The sequence below is a fragment of the Hyaena hyaena genome, unplaced genomic scaffold, assembly GCF_003009895.1.
Source record: "Hyaena hyaena isolate Hyena2069 unplaced genomic scaffold, ASM300989v1 scaffold_273, whole genome shotgun sequence".
Classification (NCBI taxonomy): Eukaryota; Metazoa; Chordata; class Mammalia; order Carnivora; family Hyaenidae; genus Hyaena; species Hyaena hyaena.
The window spans coordinates 1376192-1397548 of record NW_024080904.1 but is presented as its reverse complement, the minus strand read 5'-3'; the positions used below and the strand labels follow the sequence as shown (position 1 = coordinate 1397548).

At 48.5% G+C, this 21357-nt stretch overlaps 1 protein-coding gene across 1 annotated transcript in view; it reads left to right on the top strand.

Annotated features, from left to right (window-relative positions):
- The window catches only part of PAPPA (pappalysin 1), a 243651-nt gene that overhangs the window by 165085 nt on the left and 57209 nt on the right, over positions 1–21357 (top strand). The window contains exons 11-14 of the mRNA XM_039245860.1: positions 7160–7273; positions 8188–8323; positions 10994–11207; positions 19850–20018. Of these exons, the coding sequence (XP_039101791.1) occupies positions 7160–7273; positions 8188–8323; positions 10994–11207; positions 19850–20018 (633 nt within the window). The remainder of the gene's footprint in view (positions 1–7159; positions 7274–8187; positions 8324–10993; positions 11208–19849; positions 20019–21357) is intronic.

Here is a 21357-nt window from a genome sequence, read left to right as displayed (position 1 = left end):
ATCTCAGAGGACACCCCTAGCACAAACATCCAACGATCTCAAAGCTTTGAGGGGAGAACCAGCTCTTTTATAGCATGCATGAAAAGAAAAGAAAAAGAAAACAAAACACATTGCTGGAATGGCTGCAATAAATGTTTATGTTACCCCTCTGGTCATCTTAGAAATGTGGCTGTGAAATTAGCCTTCCCCCTCAGAGTACCAGAGACATGGGGTTCAAGAGTTGGCTTGGGGGCTGACAGAACAAGCCCTCTTCCTTACAGAGTCAACACTCATTCCAGCAACAGTCACCAGGAAGAGGCTGGGAGTGAGAAGTTGGCAGCATGTTATAACTGAAAACCCTTTTTGGGATTCATCTTGCCCTGTCCTTTCTGCACGTGGGAAGGATGGGTGTCAGAGGAAGTAAGGAACTGGGTCAACTCTAGTAGGCAAGTCTCTGACCTGGCAACACAGGGTTCTTTTGGCCCTCATCACCTGCCCAGGGCAGCTTTGGGCTGCTGAAGCAACTTCTATTCAGGAGAAATCCCAAGTCTGTCTTCCATGATGAGATGGGCATGTGTGCCCTTTACAAGTCAGCATCTACTATGAAGAGTGTGGGCCAAGTTTGTGCCTTGGAATTGAAAAATCCTGGTTCCATTCACGAGGTGTGTGACCTCAGGCAAAGCATGGGGCCTTGATTGCTTATTTATAAAATGGGTATAATCCTAGTACCTACCTCTCAGAGTTGTCATGAGGCCTGCACACTTTAGTACACACAGAGTCCTTAACAAAGCACCCAGCCTAGGACAGGCACTCAATAGCTGTCCCTACTGTTGTTATTGCCGGTGCACTGCTGTGCCCTGGTGCTGGGCGATCTACTAGGATTTCTGTGAGCATGAATAAAGCACAGTTCTCACCTTGGAAGCCTTCTGAGTTTAAAAGGAGAAGACTGGGCTCCAAACAACTATAATCCAACCTGACAAGCTCTGTAACTGAGGTATATATAAAGAACTATATGGACACAAGAGAGAGCAATTAATTCTGCCTGGGGGGTGAGCAAATGCTTTCAGAGGAGGGGTGACATTTGAGACTGGCTTTGAAGTGTGTGTAGTATTTCACAAAATGGGCAGCTAGTACAGTGGAGGGGGTGGGGGCAGGGAGGAGTCTGGGCACAAGCATCATGGCGGCAGGGTCCTGGGCATGGGAGAGAAAGAGTCATTCAGGGAGAAGGGAGCATCACTGAGCACGTGTGTGGATGCCCACCTGCTGCCTGGGGAGAGGAGAGAAGGCAGTTGTCAGTGAATGTGGCGACATGGCTGAAAAATGGCTCCCCAAGGCCTTTGCCAATTGTGTTGAGGAGGCTTCCTGTCCTGTGGTCCACGGGCAGCCACAGGGCTGATAAGGAACAGGGCAACAGGATTGGCCAGTTAGCTATGGGGACCTTGGAGTAGGGAAAGCATGCGGAACAGCTGGAGGCAAAGAGAGTGGCAACTGGGGCCTTCTTCCCCATCAGAGGAAGGGGGGGTTTTGACCACGACAAGCACCAATCATGGTGTTTGGTGATTGAGGACACAGGACATGGACTTCAAGGGATCCGAGTCTGGCTTCTGGCTGTCCTATGCAACTAGATACATGATCTTGAAGGAGTTATTTACCGTGTCTGTGCCTCATTTCCTCATCAGAAAAATGGGACAATGATTCCAACTTCACAGAGGATAACTGATATTGAGGATTAAATTATACTGGGCCCATGAGACCCTCGGTGGATGTTATTACTTAAGCTCCTGGGGTCCCTAGGGGTCATTCAGTATAACAGCCACATTTCACAGATGGGGAAACTGAGGATGGTAGAGATGTCCAGCTAGTAAGTGATGCAGCCAGAACAGACCTAGGTCTCCTATTTCCCATGAGTGGTGTTTGACATAAGCACAGACATCTACGAAGGTGATGGGGAGTCTGAGGCATCATGTTCAAGATGAGAGGTCTCACTTAAGGCCAAGGCGGAAGAGGGTCTTTTGCCCCTCGGTTCCTTCAGGTGTTAAGAAGAGACTGGGGGGGACAGTGGCTGCTCAGCTTCCATCAAAGACATAGGCCTGGGCTTCTCCTGGGGAAGAATGGTGTGGGCTCCAGAATTTGTGTCTGCTCTTCCTGCTGTGAAGTCTTGGGTCAGAGGGAGACATCTCACTGGAGATAGTTCTACACAGAAGTGGGATCGAGGGATGCCTGGCTGGCTTAGTCAGAATAGTGACTCCTGACCTTGGGCTTGCGAGTCTGAGCCCCACGTTGGGTGGAGAGATTACTAAAATAAATAAACTTAAAATAAATGTAGGATTGAGAGGGTACCAAAAGTAGGTGAGAAAAAAGCATCAGTTCTGGAAGCCAGAAAACTCTGGATTTTCGTAACAATTTTGCCACTTACTATGTTATATTGTGCAAGACAACCTGCCCTTTCTTGACCACTGCAGAAGGAATGGTTTCAGTAGATAATTCTCCAATTCCTTCCAACTATAGAAATCTAAATAAGAAAGCTTTTAGACATTGCTAGTTAGAGGAAGAAGTAGGAGGAAGTAGAGACAGACATCTCCTCCTGGCTATGGGGAAGAGCTTGTCCTAAGGTAAATTGGGCTACCTATGAATGGGAGTGAGTTATCTGTCCCTGAAGTAATCAAGAAGATGTTAGGTAGTCCCTCCTCCAACCCTGAGGATACTAAGGGAGTTGTACTGTCAGCCCAACCACATCTGCTCCTTGCCTAGCACCATTATATGAATTTCTCTCTCCCAATGTTCACTGGCTCATTTATGTATTAATATAGTCATTCATTTAATGACTATCAACATTTTAGTCATTCAAAGTATTATTGTGTCTCATTTTATTATGATAAAAACTGTTAACAAGAGAGCTACTTTCTTAACAAATTTTTGCATGTACAGTAAGGTATTGTTGACTTCTGATTTCTAGAACTTAGTCACCGGGAATACATGAAACTTGATGTTTTCTGATTAGCAACCACCTTTCCCCCCTCCCCCAGCCCTTGGCAACCACTCTTCCACTCATTGGTTCTGTGACTTTGACTACTTCAGTCACCTACTAGAAGTGGAATCATGCGATATTTGCACTTTCATGACTGCCTTATGTCACTTAGCATAATCTCCTCAAGGTTCATCTGTACTGTCACTAACGGTAGGGTTTCCTCCTTTTTTTAAGGCTGAATAATATTCCATTTTATGGATAGATTGAGTTTTGTTTATCCATTTCCCTCTTGATGGACCTTGAGTTTGCTTCCACACGTTGGCGATTGTGGATAATGCTGAAGCGTACATGGGAGTGAGCAAGGAAGAAAGGTTCTTCTTCATCCGTCTAGGGAAATCTGAAGCCTAGAGGCTGCCCTTGCTTTTAGAGCCCCCTCACTGGGTTTAACAGGTGGAGCGAGACCGGCACGATAGGGTGAAATGTTCCTGTGTTTGACCCCTCCTGGCCTTCCAACAGCTCCAGGTAGTTAGGGTCATCAGAAGGACTTGTATGTGGTGTGTGTGCTAGAGTGGATAATCTGAGGGAGAGAAGAATGGCTCCCATGAGATCTGAGAGGTGCAGAGTGAGATGCAGGGTGGGGCACTGTTTGGGAGAGAAGGTCACTAGAGCCAGGGACACTGGAAATGGTGAGTGAGGAGGAACTCACTTCCTGGGGCTGCCCAGGGAGCTTGAGTCCCCATGGAGTGTGGGATGGAACTCTCCTGCTTGTTCCCTCACGAACATTCAGTAAAGTCTACGTTGCTCAGGAACACTTTATGAAGTCAGACTTGCTTTTGTTGGAAGGTGCAAAGAAGTGGGTGGATGAAAACAGAGCATCCTATAGAATCAGTCACCTTGAGATCACCCTTGTATCCCTAGTGACCAACCTTGTGGCCAAGGGCAAGGCTGTTGTCTCGCAAGGATGTGGAGCCCGATGTGCTCTCCACTCTCCATAAGTAGCTGCTGAGTGAACGGAATTCACAAGGTCTATAACAGCAGGAGGCTTGTGAGTGTTGCTTTACCCTTCCCCTACAGCCTCCCCTCCCCCACCGCGCCTCCCCGGGAACATAGATGGTTCTAAGATCAACTGGGGCTTTGGGCAAAGGTTCAGCTGGATTTGTTTGTTCCTCCCTGATCCTCTTTGACTGTCCATGGTCAGGATCGTAGCCAGCTTGAAACAAACACAAACTAAATAGGAAAACAGGAGAATAAAATAACAGCAGTGTGTACCTCTAAAGCCCTGTCTAGTGCTGATAGAGCTGATGAGATAAGAGGAAAATGTATTTAAGCAATAAGAGGGCTTTGTTCCTGTTGAAGACTTCCCTGACCGTGAGTGTTTTAGATGCAGAGATAAGCGCGCCCCCCACCCCCAACTCTAGCGCTCCAGAGATGAGAGATGTGCTCCACCACACTCTGCTGTGGACAAGCAGCTCAGAACGCAAGGGGAAAGAATTCCAAAATAATACATGTCGAATTGCTGGCCTGGATTTCAAATGCCATAGATAGTTTATGCAAAGTCTCACACTGTTGTAAAATGTAACACAATCCACTGGCAGATCTGCCTGAGCTCCGTCCCAGTTGTTTTTGAGAAAAATAAATAAACTTGAAGATGTCTTCCAGCCTATTAAAGTGGCTATTCTGCCCATAGTCTCCTCGGTATTAGGCTTCTAGAGATTTGAGTAACAGAAGCCATCCCGTGGTTCTGGCCAGTGAGATGGTTGATTCTTGGCATGCCTCTGCTCCCTTAAGATGTTTCCTGTGACATTTGGGAAACCCATACTGTATGCCCAGGACCCACCAGTTTCTTGGGGTGGGGGAGGGGAACTTTGGCAATAAACAGGTTTCAGTACTCTTCAGTGTTCTTAAAGCAGTGAAACTCTTTTCTTAAAGGAAACATTTTAAGACAGCTTGATACATAAAACAGAGGAATGGAGATGCTACAGGTGAAGGAGTAGAGAAGAAATGAAGCAGGCTGACACTTCCAAGGAACCCTGTGAATCCACAGGTGATACCTTGAAAACCTGTGACCCAATCCAACATGCAAATGTGAAAGATAAACCAGGCTCTCCTTAATTGAGGCCAGTATGCCACTGCACGTCACTCTCTGGGTGGCTTCTCCACAGTTCTCCAAAGTTGAATAAGTACTTATTTTCCTCTGTTTGGGGTTTCAGGAATGAATTGATGAAGATGTTAGCAGTAAGGGAAACAGGATGAAGGATACATCTAGGACTCTGTGTGACCTTTTCAACTCTTCTGTAAATATAAAATTCCTCCAACTCAAAAAGTAAAAAAAAAAAAACAACAACAAAAAAAACCACCCCACATTGATGATTGAAATTGTACATTGCAGACAACCATGCATCAAGCATTTTATCTTGACTTTGACTAGTGAATTTGATATATGACTCTTCTACTACCTGTTTATTTCTTCCATACTCATCTATGTGAATCTCTGGGCAATACATGGTTTTGCATTGTGCGATTTTTTTTAAAGTTTGTTTATTTATTTTGAGAGAGAGACACTGTGAGCAGGAGAGGGGCAGAGAGAGGGGGAAAGAGGGACTCTCAAGCAGGCTCTGCACTGCCAGCTCAGAGCCCCACATGGGGCTCAAACTCACAAAACCATGAGATCATGACCTGAGCCAACACCCAGAGTCAGCCACCTAACTGACTGAGCCACTCAGGCACCCCTCATTCCTTTCTTTTTGTTTTAACTCCATGTTATGCTTTTTGTAATCTCTCCATTGATGTCTTGAACTCAGGAATAGGGCTTCCTTTTGAGTAGCCAGGACCCCTACTGGACCTGTTGTTGAATATTTCTAGTATCATCCCTGTGTATAAATCTAATTCAGTCCTCTTAGTAGTCTTTTGTAATTGATTTCATATAGAAATCTGTCACGTGAGTATTTATTTGATGCATCACTTCCCCCCCAACAGATAACATTTAAACTGTTCCCAATCTTTTGCTACTACAGATATTGCTGGAATAGATATCTTTGATCCTTATATATAGTTTTTCTTTTTCCCCTCTTTTTTGTTTGTTTTACGTGTTTATTTGTTTACTATGATTGATATTATATTATCTTTTTTTTTCATAGCTTCTAAGAGCCTTAGGTCAGCCTTTTTTTATATGAGTACACTGAGCCCTGCATGTGTGGAATGATAGGCCCAAATCCACAGGGGACTTTTGAGAGAGGAGCCACATTAGAAGTCAGAGGAAAAACACAAATGTGGGATGGCCTTCTGCGGAAGGTCTGATCAATCTCAAGAACAAGGCCATTGCCCCTACCCTTTTCCATTATAGAACTTTCCTATTTTCTACTTTACAGCTTACAGTCATGTATGCCTATGTGATGATTTGATTATGTGCATACATTGTCAACTGTGAGCCCCTTAGCATCTGTCTTGTCTCAGAGTGCTTGGCACATAACAGTTTCTCAATAAATATGAGTGGAATAAACAAATGAACCAATGAATGAAATGATATTTGAATACACAAGAAACTCCTAAGTCTGAAGAATTCTTGTCTGTATTTGCTTCGTGTTTCTTTAACTATCATTTGGTACATTTGTCATTCAGAATGAGTGAGTGTGTGTACACACACACACACACACACACACACACATCAACTTTGGGGGATATGCCCACACTGTCATAGTCTTTTTTCTGTTCTTAATACAGCTCTGAGCACGATTTACAGATTTGTTCTAAGATGGTCTGCTTGGTATTCAAGACTCTGAGATCCAACCCCTTACCCCGCCTTTTCTGCCATTTTGCTCAGGATCTAAGAATAGCAGGCAACTTGCCGCAGCCTAAGCATCCTGGGTTTCTGCTTTCCTCCAAGCCTTTGTTCCTGCGCCCTGTATGTGCTATCCCCTTCCCCTGTGTCTATTCTTTAAGACCCAACTCAGATGTCAGCTCCTCCAGGATTCATCCCTACGAGAATTTCCTTGTTACCTCTCCCACCAAACATGTTATCTGCTCTTTCCTTCAGTGTTGAGGATTCCCTGTTCTACATTAGGATGTGGGCTCCTGGAACAGACTCCTGTTTGTGCATCTCCGTTTCTTCTGTGGTGCTAAGAACAAAATAGGTGGATAGGCAACATGTATCAAATTGAATTTAATCCAACCTCCAAGACCCTTTAAAACATTTTTTTCTTTATCTTTTTCCAGGTGTGTCGAACCAAGGTGATAGATCTCAGTGAAGGCATTTCCCAGCATGCCTGGTACCCTTGTACCATCAGCTACCCATACTCCCAGATGGCTCAGACCACTTTCTGGCTCCGGGTAAGCCAAAGCTTGAAAGGATTTAGAGTTTCCAGCAGTGACCCCCAGGAAGTACCAACTCCTATGACCCTTTCTCAAGATGGTTTGTCTACTCACTGAGGGTGTTAATTGTAAGGACAAGGAATAAAACACTTAGCAGTGGGATGCTTCCCGAAATAGAATCCCTTCATTGCTCGTGAAATGCCCCTAGTCATTCTTGTTTTGACAAAGATTTTGGATACGTTCTCTATGCCTGGAGCCTTCTGTTCATTGTTCACAGCCTTTTAAGATTGTCTTCTCCTTGAAGTCTTAACTGATGCCCACAGAGAGAAGTGACTGTTCTGTCCCTTCTGGTCCTGCACATGTTTGGTCATTTGTTGGATGGCATTTGTCACATGGTATTATATTGCTGTCTTTGAGTCCATCTTCCTGACTAAGGATTATAGTGACTTGATTTGCACACGACTGACCTACTTTGAACTCCATAGTCTGCAGAAATGCAAGGGCTGTGTCTTACCTAGGTTTTGTCTCAGAGGCTAGCCTGGAGAAATGACAAATAATATTCCTTCTTTTGTGCTTTCAGTCTGTGCCACTTTGTTCCCATGACCTTATTGGAGCCTCTCAACCATCCTGTGATAGAGCTATTTCCTTATACGTCACTTAGAGGTGAGGGAACTAGGGTCCAGAGAGACAGAAATACCACTCACTATCACACAGCTCAGCAGAAGCAGAGCCAGGCTGGAGCAGAGTTTCTGACCTCAGAGCCTGGGACCTTCCGTGTGAGGTTTCTCTGCCTCCTGTTCCTATCACAGGCCCATAATGCATGTCCCAGTCCCTGCAATGGAAGATTCTCCTTGAAACCCCTGCCTCACGGCTGCTTCCCCTACCACGTGCCTGAGCCCACAAGTGACCCTCCCGTGTCTTCCGCATTGCAGGCATACTTTTCTCAGCCAATGGTTGCTGCTGCTGTCATTGTCCACCTGGTGACTGATGGGACCTACTATGGGGACCAGAAACAGGAGACCATCAGTGTCCAGCTGTTTGATACCAAAGATCAGAGCCACGATCTGGGTGAGTATGTTCTCATGCCTGCTGCCCTTGGTACCACATCTGCCCAGGGGGGGTTTGAGGAGCAGCTGAGAACTAGTTCTTCCTTCCCCGTTCTTCTTTCTTGCTTCTCTGTTTGGCATTCTGGTTGCCTCCAAATCAGAAGGCTTTTGTGTATCTAGAGAAGCCTAGGTCTGGCAGATATGGGGATAAGGGGCCACTGCCCAAGTCCTCCCTCCAGTAGCTCCCTTCGATGAGGCACCTTTCATCTCAGGCATCCCACGTGATCCTCAAAAGACCCTGAGAAGGATACCGAGCAAAGGCCATTCCTCCAGGTGTCCGTCTCCGAGACCCAATGAGTGGCATTGAGAGACTCTGGGTCAATGGCAGCGACAAGGAAGAGAGTAGAGGGTGTTATGCTGAGCGAAATAAGTCAGGCAGAGAAGGACAAATACCATATGTTTGCACGTATAGGAGGATTAGGAGGAACTTGACGGAGGACCAAGGGGGAGAAGAAGGGCGGAAATGGTGGGGGAAAGGGAGAGAGGCAAACCATGAGAGACTCTTGAATGCTGACAAAAACTGAGGACTGATGGATGTGGGGGGGAGGGGGGGATGGGCATGAAGGAGGGCACTTTGGGGATGAGCACTGAGTGTTATGTAGAAACTAATTTGACAATAAACTATTTGTAAAAAAAAAAAAAAAAAAAAAATTTAAAAAAAAAAAAAAAAAAAAAAAAAAAAAAAAAAAAAAAAAAATTTTTCCGAAAAAAAGAGAGTAGAGGAGCCAGGGTTTTGAAATTGTAGCCGTGCCTCTTGACCTTGTAGCCGGAGCTGTCCCTTAGTGCCTGACAGTGACAGCCACGTCTCCAGCACAACCTGCCATGTGCCCATAGGAGTAGGAGTGAGACATGGTCAGTGTCAGGAGTGGGAAGGCAGGTGAAGAGTCAGGTCGTTCCTGCTGAGAAGCTCTGGGAGGACCAGGGCCCACATTGTCAGGTGGTCACGTGCACACCCCTCTGCACGCCCACGAGTGCATGCATGGGCACAGAAGAGAGCCCCGGCTCTGGAGCAGACAGCCCAGGCTTGAATCCCGTCCCTGCTGCTCACTTGGCGCAAGAAAGTGACCGCTTTTCTTGACCTCAGAGCACCTCGTCTGGCATCTTGCTTTCCTCTTAGGCACAGTGGGGACCATGGTGCTACTCTATCATGGGAGTGAGATATTAAATGAGATATTACTTAGGACTGTTGTGACGGTGCTCCGCACAAGAGTTGGCACCGGGGATGTCCTGTGATCCCCTCCCTCTGGGCAGCTGCTCCAGGTGGTTAGAATTCTAGTCCAGCCTATAAGGTTGGGCTTCAAAGCTGTGCCTGCACCATTCCGCAGGGAGCTTGTTTCAAAGACCCATATGAAGCCAGCAGGCAAGGGGTCACTGCAGGGTCAAGCAGAAGCCAAAGGGGCAGGGAGAGTTTTTGTTTTGTTTCTATGTTTACTTATTCAGTTAGTTTTAGAGGCAAGGGGGGATGTATTAATAAGGAAGAGAAAGGAAACCCCTCTGGACTTATCTGGATGCCTGAGAAATTTCCCTAAGTGAGTAGCAAATATTTTTATAGCTGTCCTGGCATTGCTAAGGGCTCTGAGGAGTGGGGGAAAGTCCGGTCCATAGAAGCTGCTTCAATGTCTGAGGTCTGCACGTGTCCCTGTCCCTTCCCCATAGCATCCCCTGCCCTCAGCGTCCTGGTACCCCCTGGGGGTGCTTGTTCTGAGTGACCACAGAAAGGGGACGTCTGGATTGGGAGCTAAGTGTCCCACAAAGTAGGCCTGCCAGGATGTGCCTAGAATCATCCCTGGTTTTAGCTGCAGAAACTGAGTTTAAGGAGCTTGCTGGAGTCGCCTAGTTAGGGTGTGATAGTCACCGTGCAGGTAGGTTAAACCACGATTCGAACCAGGGTCCATCGGACACCAAAGCCAGTGTCCATTTTTCCAACTCTGTCCCACCCCCTTCTCTCTTTTGGGTGTGACGTTTCTCCCCACCCCTCTCCCTTCCTTCTCAAAACCTGGGGACCTGCTCCCTGTTCTAGAATGAACTGAGGGCCTTTGGGATGAAGCAAGCTTGGGTTCAACGTGGACTTTACCCTGCTGGCTGCTCCGCATCACCCTGGAAAGCCACCTCCTGCCCTCAGTTCTCAGCCTTACCTCTGCTGAATCGGTGCAGAGGTCCCTACCTCACCGGGCTGCTCCTGGGCTCCTGGATGAGACCTGAGAGCAGGATTCTTATCCTGGAAAGAGCGTGTTGCTGTGAATTATTTCCACCGTCGTTGTGGCAGACTGGGAAGGCAGCCTGAAAACTAGCAACTCAGACCATCCAGCCCTCATGCCGTGTGGGAGGGTGGTCAGGGCCAGCGATGCTAGTCTGAGAGGTGGCCATTGGGGGAGGGAGAGGGGCTGTGGGCGCTAGGTGACGGGAAAGCTTAGGGGGCAGGGAGGCAAAGGGATTGGAAAGATTTGGAACCAAGAGAGAAAGGCAGACAAAGAAACTTTCAATCAAACTCAAAATCCCCACTGGCCACCCAATGGTGCTTTTGTGCAGTGACATGAAAGGGTCTGGGGGCTTCGGGAAGGGCCCGTTGGGGTGGGCGTGACTGGCCTTGAGTAATGAGCCTGGCCCCTCGGCCCTCTGTCTCTCCTGACAGGCCTCCATGTCCTGAGCTGCAGGAACAATCCCCTGATTATCCCTGTGGTGCATGACCTCAGCCAGCCCTTCTACCACAGCCAGGCGGTACGTGTGAGCTTCAGTTCACCCCTGGTCGCCATCTCGGGGGTGGCCCTCCGCTCCTTCGACAACTTTGACCCCGTCACCCTGAGCAGCTGCCAGAGAGGGGAGGCCTACAGCCCTGCCGAGCAGAGGTAAGGGACCCCCGGTCTCATCGCCCTGGGCCGTTTCATAGCCAGAAGCAGATGGGCGCTTTCTGGAACTGGCTAGAAGCGTGTGTTGCTGTAAAAAGTCTGTATGTTTCTCTCTTCATCCTCAAGCCTCCGGCCGGCTCTGCCTTTGGGCCTGGGAGGCCCACGCTTCTCCAGATTCCAGGGGTGAGGGAGGGGGAGCAGGAATGGGTGGTGGAAAGACCCCTTCACCTGGCTCGCAGGCCCGGAGCTGACAGTGGCCTGCTTGTGTGGTACACATCACCTTCCCTCTCTGGGCCTAGGTATCCTCATTTGAACAAAGAGAAGATGGGTGGGTTAGCTCTCTTTCAGCTCTGAAATACTGGATATTTGGGTGGATGGAGGGAGACTGGTATTTGCTTCATCCCAGTTTACTGTGTATTTCAGTGATGGGGAAATCTCTGCCCTCCCCAGACCTAGCTCCTGAGTGGTCTAGGGGTCCGACACTGAGAGAGCATGGTGTTTCCTGGAAAGAATATGGTGATGTTCTGACTTGTGCTTGAATGTTCCCCTTCTTGCCTGTGTGCCCGTAACAAGTCACTTCACTTTTCTGAGTCTTCCTTTCCTATTTTGGAATAAACGGAGGATAATATCTACCCCCCGGGTGGTTGGAGGCTAAATGGTGTGCTGTAGATTAGTAGATTTAAGTCCTCTTGCAGACCGGTAGGCACAGTGCAAAGGGGATATATTCATACAGAATATTTCCGGCTGCTTTCTGATCTGACGGTGGTGCCTCTCTGCACAGAAGTCTGCACGAAGTTCTTCTAGCCAGAAGAAACCCTGGAGATCATCTAGTACATCTCAAGTATCTCAGATGCCCGTGTTACCCTCTAGAATCCCAGGGCCCCGAAAGGGGAAGGGCGGTTCCAGGCTCACACAGCACCTCTCACGTTTGTTTAATGAGATCCAGAAGGAGACAGAAAAGACAGAAGGGGGGGGGTCTCGGTGGGCTCCCCCAGAGTGAGGCCTTCTGAAAGGCGATCCAGCCCAGCCCTGTATACCTGGGAGCAAGAAGAGGAAAGGGTTGGTGGGGGGTGGCCACTGCCTTTCCCACGCCCTTGCCACCACAGGGGACACAAAAGGTGGTTGCAAAACCCACATTGTTTTGCACCCACTGTCTGTAGCTTCTGTTGTGCAAAGTCTGTCGCAATCATTCGGAGGCAAAAGAGCTCCTTAAATATCACCCACTGTTATATTTCACACTAAAAGGGCTTTTTCATCCCTGGCTCTGTAGACTATAAAAATAAGTTAATTCTCAGAACCCAGGGAAACAATGTCGGGGAGAAATGCAAATCCATTAGACCTTTTCTGCAATGCTTTCCCATTCTTAACCAGCCACCGGGACCATGGGCAAGTTGACTGAGGCCTGCGCTGGCTTCTTTGAATGCCTAATTAACAGTTCCTATGCCTGAAGTAAATAGTTACAAGTGTTGAACCTCAGAAACAAATCAATTGTTTTATATTTGTTGAATTCTTGGACTCACGGCAGAAGAGCACTGAGCGGGGACAAAGCACTGCCCCGTCTTTGACTGGTTGTAGGACTGTGAGCCGTCACACCATATCTCTGGGCCTCAGTTTCCCCCATCCATGGGATAATGGTGATGTGTCGAATGTTCTCTGTGGTTCTTTCCAATTCAAACAGTCTGTAGTTCCCAAGAGTGGGGAGGGGTGACATGCAGGAGGAAGGAAACAACATGCATCTCGTTATCTTATTTCATTATCTTTCATTATCACACTTGTTCTGCGAGGTATGGACAGAGAAGGGGAGTCAAGGCGGTCCAGGCAATAGGAGGCAAAAATCCTGCTTTGTGTGGTCCTAAAAGCCACACGGTGCCCATCAGAGCCACACATGTCTAGGGGACTAGAGGAGTTGTCAGAAATGCTCAGATGCAAGCGTTTAGTCAGAGGGACCACGGGAGGTGAGTGAACTGCAGCTCTGTGGGTCTCAGCGGCTCGGCCCTGAGCTTCGACCTAGGATGGGGCCAGGCAATTGGGGGGCTGGGAGGCTAGGAAACCCCCCACCCCCAATCTGAATGCCTGGAGAAGGAGGCAGCTGCTTCTGGAGAGCTGCAGAGGCATTTACCCAAATACATTTACTGCACAAATGTGCCTTAAACCAAACAAACTGAGAGGAAAGAAAAGAGAAATAAGCAACAACTGTAAAAAGCCGTGGGATGTTTTTCTTCATTCTCAAAACACCAAGGTAAATAGCATCACTTTTTATAGCACACAGTTCAGCTGGCTCTAGTAGAAACAGCCCACTTGACTCTCAGCTGGTTTCCAGGTAGTGAAAGGGGCTGTTCTCGCCTTCCTGGCCTCCAGTCCTCCAACCCTCCCTCGTCCCCACTGATTCTCTTTCTTGCTGCCTCTCCGCCCACTCTGCCTCCTCTCCCACCCTTCTCCCTCCCCGTTTTCCTTCTCTTCTCCCGAGAGCAGCATGATACCTAGTGGGCTGCCCTGGGAGAAGCATCACCACAGCAAAATCAATTCAGGCGGTGTGTTCTGACCTAGATTCAAGGGTCTCTGGTCTCGGTGCAGCCCTTGAAATAAATGCAGAGGCCCAAGGAAACAGGATCAGGTTTCAAATGAGAGGTCTAGTTGTGGGATTCCAGCCAAAGCCCAGCTCCACACTAGGGGCGCAGGGGGAACGATAGGGGACATGTAGTGATGATGGTGAGGGGTTTAAGAGGCTTCTTCAATGAGAAAAGCCACAACCATAGATGGAGGCTCTAGTGTGTCTGGCACATGTGTGCACGCGCACTATTTATCCTATGGTTCTAAACAGATTGAGCAGTTTATTACAAAAGTCAGTGGGCTATGTGGTTACACAGTCATCAAAATGCTCTTCCTCCCTCCCTCCCCTCCCCTCCCCTCCCCTCCCCTTCCCTTCCCTCCCCTCCCCTCCCCTCTTCCCTCCCTCATTCCTTCCTTCCCCCTCCTTTCTTCCTTCTCTCCTTCCCTTTTCCCCTTCTACCTTCCTCCTTCCTTCCTCTCCCTCCCTCCCTTCCTTCCTTCCTCCCTTCCTCCAGCACCTTTTATTGTTTGCGTTCTTTCTTCCTCTACCTCAGACTCTTCCCACTCGCCCATGCCAGCCCACAGAGAGAAGGACAGTTCTGATAGGGAGCTAACTTTTAGAAAGCCAACTCTAGGAGGAAATCAATTCTTCATGTGACCAGATTGACTCCCTCCAGCCAGCCTGGACTTAGACCATGGGTGGGGTGGGGTTGAGTATCCATCCCATCAGATGACTGTATAGGAATTCCTGTATGAGGTTCAGAGCCCAGAAAGAAGCCTCTCATGGCCAGAGGCTCCCCCACGTTGGCCCGCCATGACCCGTCTCAGGACGCTGGTTGGCAGTCGCCGGTCCAGGGGACACACCTGCAGATGGAACTGCTGTGGGTGAGCACGTGTGTCGCTTGTAAGGTGCCAGATGCTCCTGTCCCTTCTCCCAGATGCTGTTTCATCTCCACTCCTGTCAGACGTCTCCTGGCCTTCCTCTGCTTCTGTGTCCTTGTCAATGACTGGGATTTTCAAAGTCTATTTTTCCCCCTTCCAAAGGGCTGTGAAATTATATACCTCTGTTGTTTTGTCTTCATAAAGCCATGGTCCCTGAAAGCTGGGAAGTCTCTAAACGACTCTCTGGTTCTGCTTTCCCATGAGGTCCTGGCACGGGAAGGAAGGGGATTCCCCAAGGCCACCTGGCCACTCAGCAGCAGAACTGGCATTGGAATCCAGTTCCTGGGCCTCCGGGGGCAAAGCACACTCCTCTTCATCTGAACTTTCAAGACTCCCGTCACACTGGCCAGATGAGGCCACCATCAACATGTGTTTGGCCCCCGTTAACCCTCTTCTCTAATTAGTTGCCAACATGTAAATATCAGGAGTGTTCATAGTAAAGACATCGGCAGATGGGGAGACACGATGCGGTCGGCGCCAATGGCCACCTGCACTGGTAGTGACCTGCCACTGCTCATCCAGCCTCCCCTCCCTCGGGCGCCCCGCATAGCTCGCTGCCATCCCAACCCTGCAGGCCTCTGACTTGGCCTCATCACCCCTGGGCCACTGCCTCTGGCTCCTAGGATTCCAGGGTTCAAGATCCTTTTCAGGATCCCTTCCAGTAGTCACTGCATTCCCGGGAAGGGAAAAAGGAGCCCTATCTTGATCACTCTTTCTTAGTCTTCCTTCCCTGTGACCCTGTGGCACTGGGAAGATGCCGCAATGATCTTCCCTCTGTTTCCGGTGAAGACATGCTGTTTTTCCCGTGGTCTCCATCAGAGCTAACACACAGTGATTTGTATACAGCCTCTAGTCATTATCCCCCCTTCCCCACGGTATAGCTGCTGGACTTGGCCTGAGAGTCAGAGGCCACAGCCAGGAACGGGACCCTCAGCAACCCTGCTGGTCTTTTGGATCCTGGTTGAGCAGTTTTGGATCCTGTTATGCATGACTGGGGGGCCATTTCCGTAGGCAGAGGGGACAGCTGTTGGGGGTTGGCTGTTGAATTACTGAAGGATATACCTCTATATGAAACCTGAGTCTATAAGTAAGTACATTAAACACACACACACACACACACACACGAAAAAAATCATTTAAGTATCTGATTACCTTTGTATGGGGGGTGTATATCTCCTTCTTTACCTACCTGTGAGAATTTCATTGATAAAAGTAGCTGTCCCTTCCCCCATCCTTTGGATCAATCAACTTACTCCCTCTGAGAAGTGTCTTCTTTTTTCCTTCTTATTTTTATTGCCCATTGTGGATATTAAATCCTTTCCCTATTTTTAAAAGACTTTTTTAGAGTTTATTTATTTCTTGAGAAACAGAGAGAGAGCATAAGTGGAGGAGGGGCAGAGAGGAGAGACAGAACCCCAAGCAGACTCTTTACCATCAGCGCAGGGCGAGATGAGGGGTTTGAACCCATGAACCGTGAGATCATGACTTGAGCCAAGATCAAGAGCCAGACACTCAACAGACTGAGCTATCCAGACTCGCCATCCTTCCCCCCTTTTTTAGATGAAGACAGAGGCTTTTCTTTTGTTTTCCTTGTTTTGATTTTTGTTTTTGTGTTTCAGAAATGACAGGGCTGTGTCAGGGAGTTATTTGGGAGGGGCATTTGGGGTTATGTTTATCATTTTTGGACAATGTGTTCATACAACCCTTCCAGCTAATGGGAATGCAAAGAGAAGAGCAGGGGCTTAGGGGACAGACAGGCACACCCACACCACATTTTGTTCATGCAGAGTGCCTTTGTCCAGCCAGCTAAACTCACTGAGTCTCACTTTTCTCTTCTTAAAAATGGGAGTAATTGTACTACCTTAGAAGTTATGGTGAGGATGCACATCAGGTGATGTAGATAAAACACAGGTCATATCTGGCACGGATTACTTTCCTTTAACCCTTTCTCCCTGTTTTCAAACCTGTGAGCCAGGCATGCACAGATGTGCTTAAAAAGCAGGGATGCCTCAGTCCCCATGGTGTGTTCTGGAGGACACTGATCTAGAAATGACACACTGGAAAAGGTGATCAGATTTGGAAAATGATGTCTGTCTTAGCCCCTTCTGGAAATCCACAATGCTCATTGGAACATTCAAGGTTCTGAGAAGTCCTGCAATTAAAAAACAAAACAAAACTGACTTCTCATTAATCCAATACTATTCTAGTCTTTTGACCATGAAACCTTTTGGTCGGATAACTCACATAACCAGGGGTTATTTCCCTTCTGCAGCGGAGAGAGCCGGAGACACCATCTTCTTTTGCAGTATCATAGTTTCCAAAGCATTTCTCGTGCATGGGCCTTTCTGCTGTACAAACACGTGGAACTTCATCCTGCCCTGGACCTTTGCATATGTTCTTTACTCTGCCTAGGGTTCCCTCTGCTCCAAACCTTTGCTTGGCTTATCCCTTCGTTTCATCCAGGTCTTAGTTCAGATGTCCCCTCTTCCTGGAGTCTTCCTCCCCTTGACCAAACTGCACATGGTGCCTTTCCCCCAACCCCAGTCGTTGTCTGTAATTTCCCCATTAGTGCCCTTTCTGTGAACATCACTGCCTGGAGCAGGCTTCTTTATGACTTTCCTGGGGTGCATGTCCTTCTTCCTCAAAGATACGGGTGGCAGGAACCTTACGTGTATCCCCAGGGTTTAGAACAGAGTCTGATGTGCAGAAAGGCCCCCATGCAAGGTCTGTTGAATAGACGAATGGGTGGCTGACATGTCACCCTGTTGATACTCTTGAGAGATAAATTGGCTCTTTACTTCCATTTTGTGGAGGAGAAAACTGAGGCTCAGTGTACTGTGTAACTTTCCAAGGTTAACGATAAGTGACAATACTGGGGGTAGAGCCCAGATTTGCCCAGCTCTTAAGCCCTGTGCCCTTTCCATTATAGGAAATCCATTGTTTCAGTTTATTCTTTTTCTTATGAAGAACATTAATGTGCAGAGACATGGGGGTGGGGGACAGGTACGCGCTGCTTTTACCTTTGTGGCCCCATAGCCCGGAGCAGCCCGGAGCCCCCCGGCTGTCATCCTGGGAGTGCAAGGCGAGCAGGGCCACACTGTGAGGCATAGGTCAGTAGACCTGCTCAGGAGCTGGTAGCTTACAGAGTAAATCTATTTAAATTGGAACCATGTGGCTCTTGCCCCCGGCGCTTACACACCGTGAACAGATGCATTGTTTGGTGTCAGAGCCCTTGCGTTGACTCCAGAGTTATAGTCTCTTAGAGGCCTCCACATGGCACAAGGCAGGGGAGGCTTTCAGGGGCAGGAAGGAGGGCGGAGAATCCAGTATCTCAGCAAGTGTCACTTAATCCCTCTCACGCGCCTCCTTTTGGGGGTTATGTGGAGATGCAAAGCCCACATGGGTGTGGGTCTGAGCCCTCAAACGCTTCCCTTTTCTATTTTAAAAAGTGAATTTGTGATGTTTGGAGGCTTTTAGCTCCATACCCCCCATCTCTACCCCTTGATTCTCCTCATACTTTTGACCAGGGCATAGAGCATGTCTGAGATGAGTAACTATCTTCCTATAAAACCCTTAGTGGGGTATCCTGAAATGGGGACCAATAAAAAAAATTGAGAATTTCTTCTTAAGCTGGTTTGGCCACCACTTGCTCCCTGCCTCCTAGTTAAAAACAGGAAAATGAAAGCCTTGAGGCTCTGAGTGCAGATCTAGCTCTCTGTGCATACGCTGTGGCAGGCATTGGTGTGGACAGAGTCAGAGAAGCAAACATTACAGGAAACTGCCCCCTACAAGCTTCCCGTGTTCCCAGTCAGCATCTCAACCTCCTCAAAGTGCTGAACGGCAACTGTGAGACGCTGCCCCCATTTGTTTCTTGCTACTTAGGAAGCACCAACCATATCCACAGCATCTTTATCACAATGCAAAGTACACCAAGATGGATCAGGCATTATCTCTACCATCAGGAAAGTTCTAGTCCAGGTGTGGGGCAAGGTTGACAACAAGGACTTTGGAGCTACACATCTGGGTGGGAAGTTAAACAAGAAACTTGATCTCACCGGTCCCCGATTTTTCCAACCATAAAATGAATAACACTTAGCTCATAGGGCTGTTGTGAGGATGGAGTGAGCTCATGTACATAAGCAATCAGTGAATAGTCGCTAAAGTTACTGAGTGTCTGTGTAACAGTAAACATAAGGGGAAAGACCATGCAGTACAAGGATTTTATATTTCCATTTCCTTAAGGATTAGCACACATTCCGGCACATGGTGGGCACCCGGCCCCTGTGCTTTCAATGCATGAAGTGTGAGGCCAGAGAAAGGAGGGCAGAATGCCTGCCAAGGATCTCCCCTGGGAACACAGGGACTACAAGGAATATAGGGAACAATTTCCTGTAGAAATCTACATGGAACTCAGACGTGAGGAGTGGGTAGAATTCAAATCAGCAGCAAGATTAGAACAACAGCCACACCAAGAAGCAGGGCATGATCATTGTACAGCTTTACTAACAATCCAGAAATCACTTTGCAGTTTATAAAAGACTTCTACAGTCAGCACCTCAGTTGAATCTCGTGACCCCCTATGGGTTGGCCAAATCTGAGAGTATTCTGAAGCTCAGAGAGGTGACGTACCTTGCCTGAATAGAGCAAGTTTATAGGTAATAGAGCATAGACCTGTTTATACCATTAGCTACCACTAAGGGAGTGTCTTTATGTACCAGGAATTCCACTCTGTGCTTTTCCTGACCTATCTGATTTCTCACCACAACCCTCAAAAGTGAGGATTGTTCCAAAATACAAAGAGGCTGTCGTTCATCTTGGTGCCTGGCATGTGAGAGACTTGCGTGCTTGCCGTGATTATGATCCCCATTTTGCAGATGGAGAAACCAAGGTTCTGCAGGGTTTGAAGTTTGATAACATAGACAGCTTTCTGCCAGATTTGAACCCTGGCTTCTGTTTGCATAAATTGTGCTCTGTGGTACGCTTTGGCCACTCCCTCGAGTCTTCCTCACCAAAGCTGGCACCTCTTCCTCTTCTCCGTCTCAGCCTCCTGAGATTTTGGAGGGGGATGCCTTGAGCTTTTGTCTCCCAGCTGGTGTGTAGTGATCCTGCAGGAAAACTCCCTCTGACCCTCCTGTCCCTTTCCTCCCCAGCTGCGTGCACTTCGCATGTGAGGCCACCGACTGCCCGGAGCTGACGGTGGAGAACGCTTCCCTCAACTGCTCCAGCAGCGACCGCTACCATGGTGCCCGGTGCACCGTGAGCTGCCGGACAGGCTATGTGCTCCAGATACAGCGGGACGACGAGATCATCAAGAGCCAGGTGTGTGCAGGTGCTGGGCTCAGGGCCCTCTCCAGCCCCACGAGAGGCCAGCCAGCTGGGTGCTGAGCATGCTCTCCACTGCTGTTCAAACAGTGCTGTCACACAGGAAACACTCTGTAAATGTGCGTTGATTGAATGCATCAGCCCACCGATCTGGAATTTCCGAGACAGTGTGGGGTAGCGTTCCATACAACCTGCATCAGAGTCTTGGTGAAGGTTACAAACCTGCACAGCCATGAGCTGAGCATTTTGGAATGAAATCCTCACGGGCAGAGCTCTGCTACAGTTGAGTGGGCTGCTTTAGAAAGAGGTGAGCCCTCTGTCAGTGAGGTGTTCACTCATTCACGGTAATCATAAAACAGATCATAACACATCTGTTTGCCAGGAACCAGATGCCGTACTAGGTGCTAGAGAAGAAAAAAATATGTCACTAAGATAAACCTGGGTCCTTCTCTTCAGGAGCCTAGGGACTGTTGTCGGGAGCAGACAATGAGTGAATAATGACCTCACCATGTGATAAACACGGGTAAAGGCAAGTGCAGGGTGGGGTGGAGGCCCAGAGGGCCTCACCCTGGAAGAAGTGACTTGAAAACAGAGAGCCAGATAGATAGGCACAAGGGTGTGTTCTGGGGATGGAGAAATAGGTGCTCTGTGCACAGGCCGAAATGGCAGATGGAAGTCTGTTGGTGAGAAACAGCATGCCACAGACCAATTCTTTTTCTCCAGAACACACTCAAGCAATGATGCTTGGTGGGGGGGGGAGGGGGGGGCGGGGCAAGCAAGGTCCACCAGTGCAAGGCTCTGTTAGCTTGGTGAGGAAGTTTGAAGTTTATCTTTATGGGGGCAGCAGGGAGCTGTTGAAGAAGGTGACATGGTCAGACATTGGTTGATGAAGGTCCTCTGGCTGCCCACTTGGGTGTGGCTTGGAGTCTGTCAGTGACACAGGTCACAGGGAGAGCCCTCAGAAGTCATCAGAGGACCTCATGGAGGAGGGAAGTGTTCTGCACGAGGGGAGTGGCCGTGGGTGGATTTAAGATGCAGCAGGATGTTGCTTCAGCCATATGCTGCTGTGAGATCTCACGTGGCTATGGGGAGTGGGGCGAGGGGGCCGAGAAGCCATGAGATCTGTCACTAGATGCAGCCTTTTCCAGGGCCCTGCCAGTGGACGTCACCTTTATGCTGCAGGCACACAGCACATACTACTTGTCTCTGGGGAGACCATTGTACAGAGCTTCTGGGCTTGAACAGAGTCCCACTTGGGAGCCCCGGGGCCCTCCATCACTTGTCTTAGACACCTACTTCCTTGTGTCAGACACGGCAGGTCCGAACTGCTGTGGAA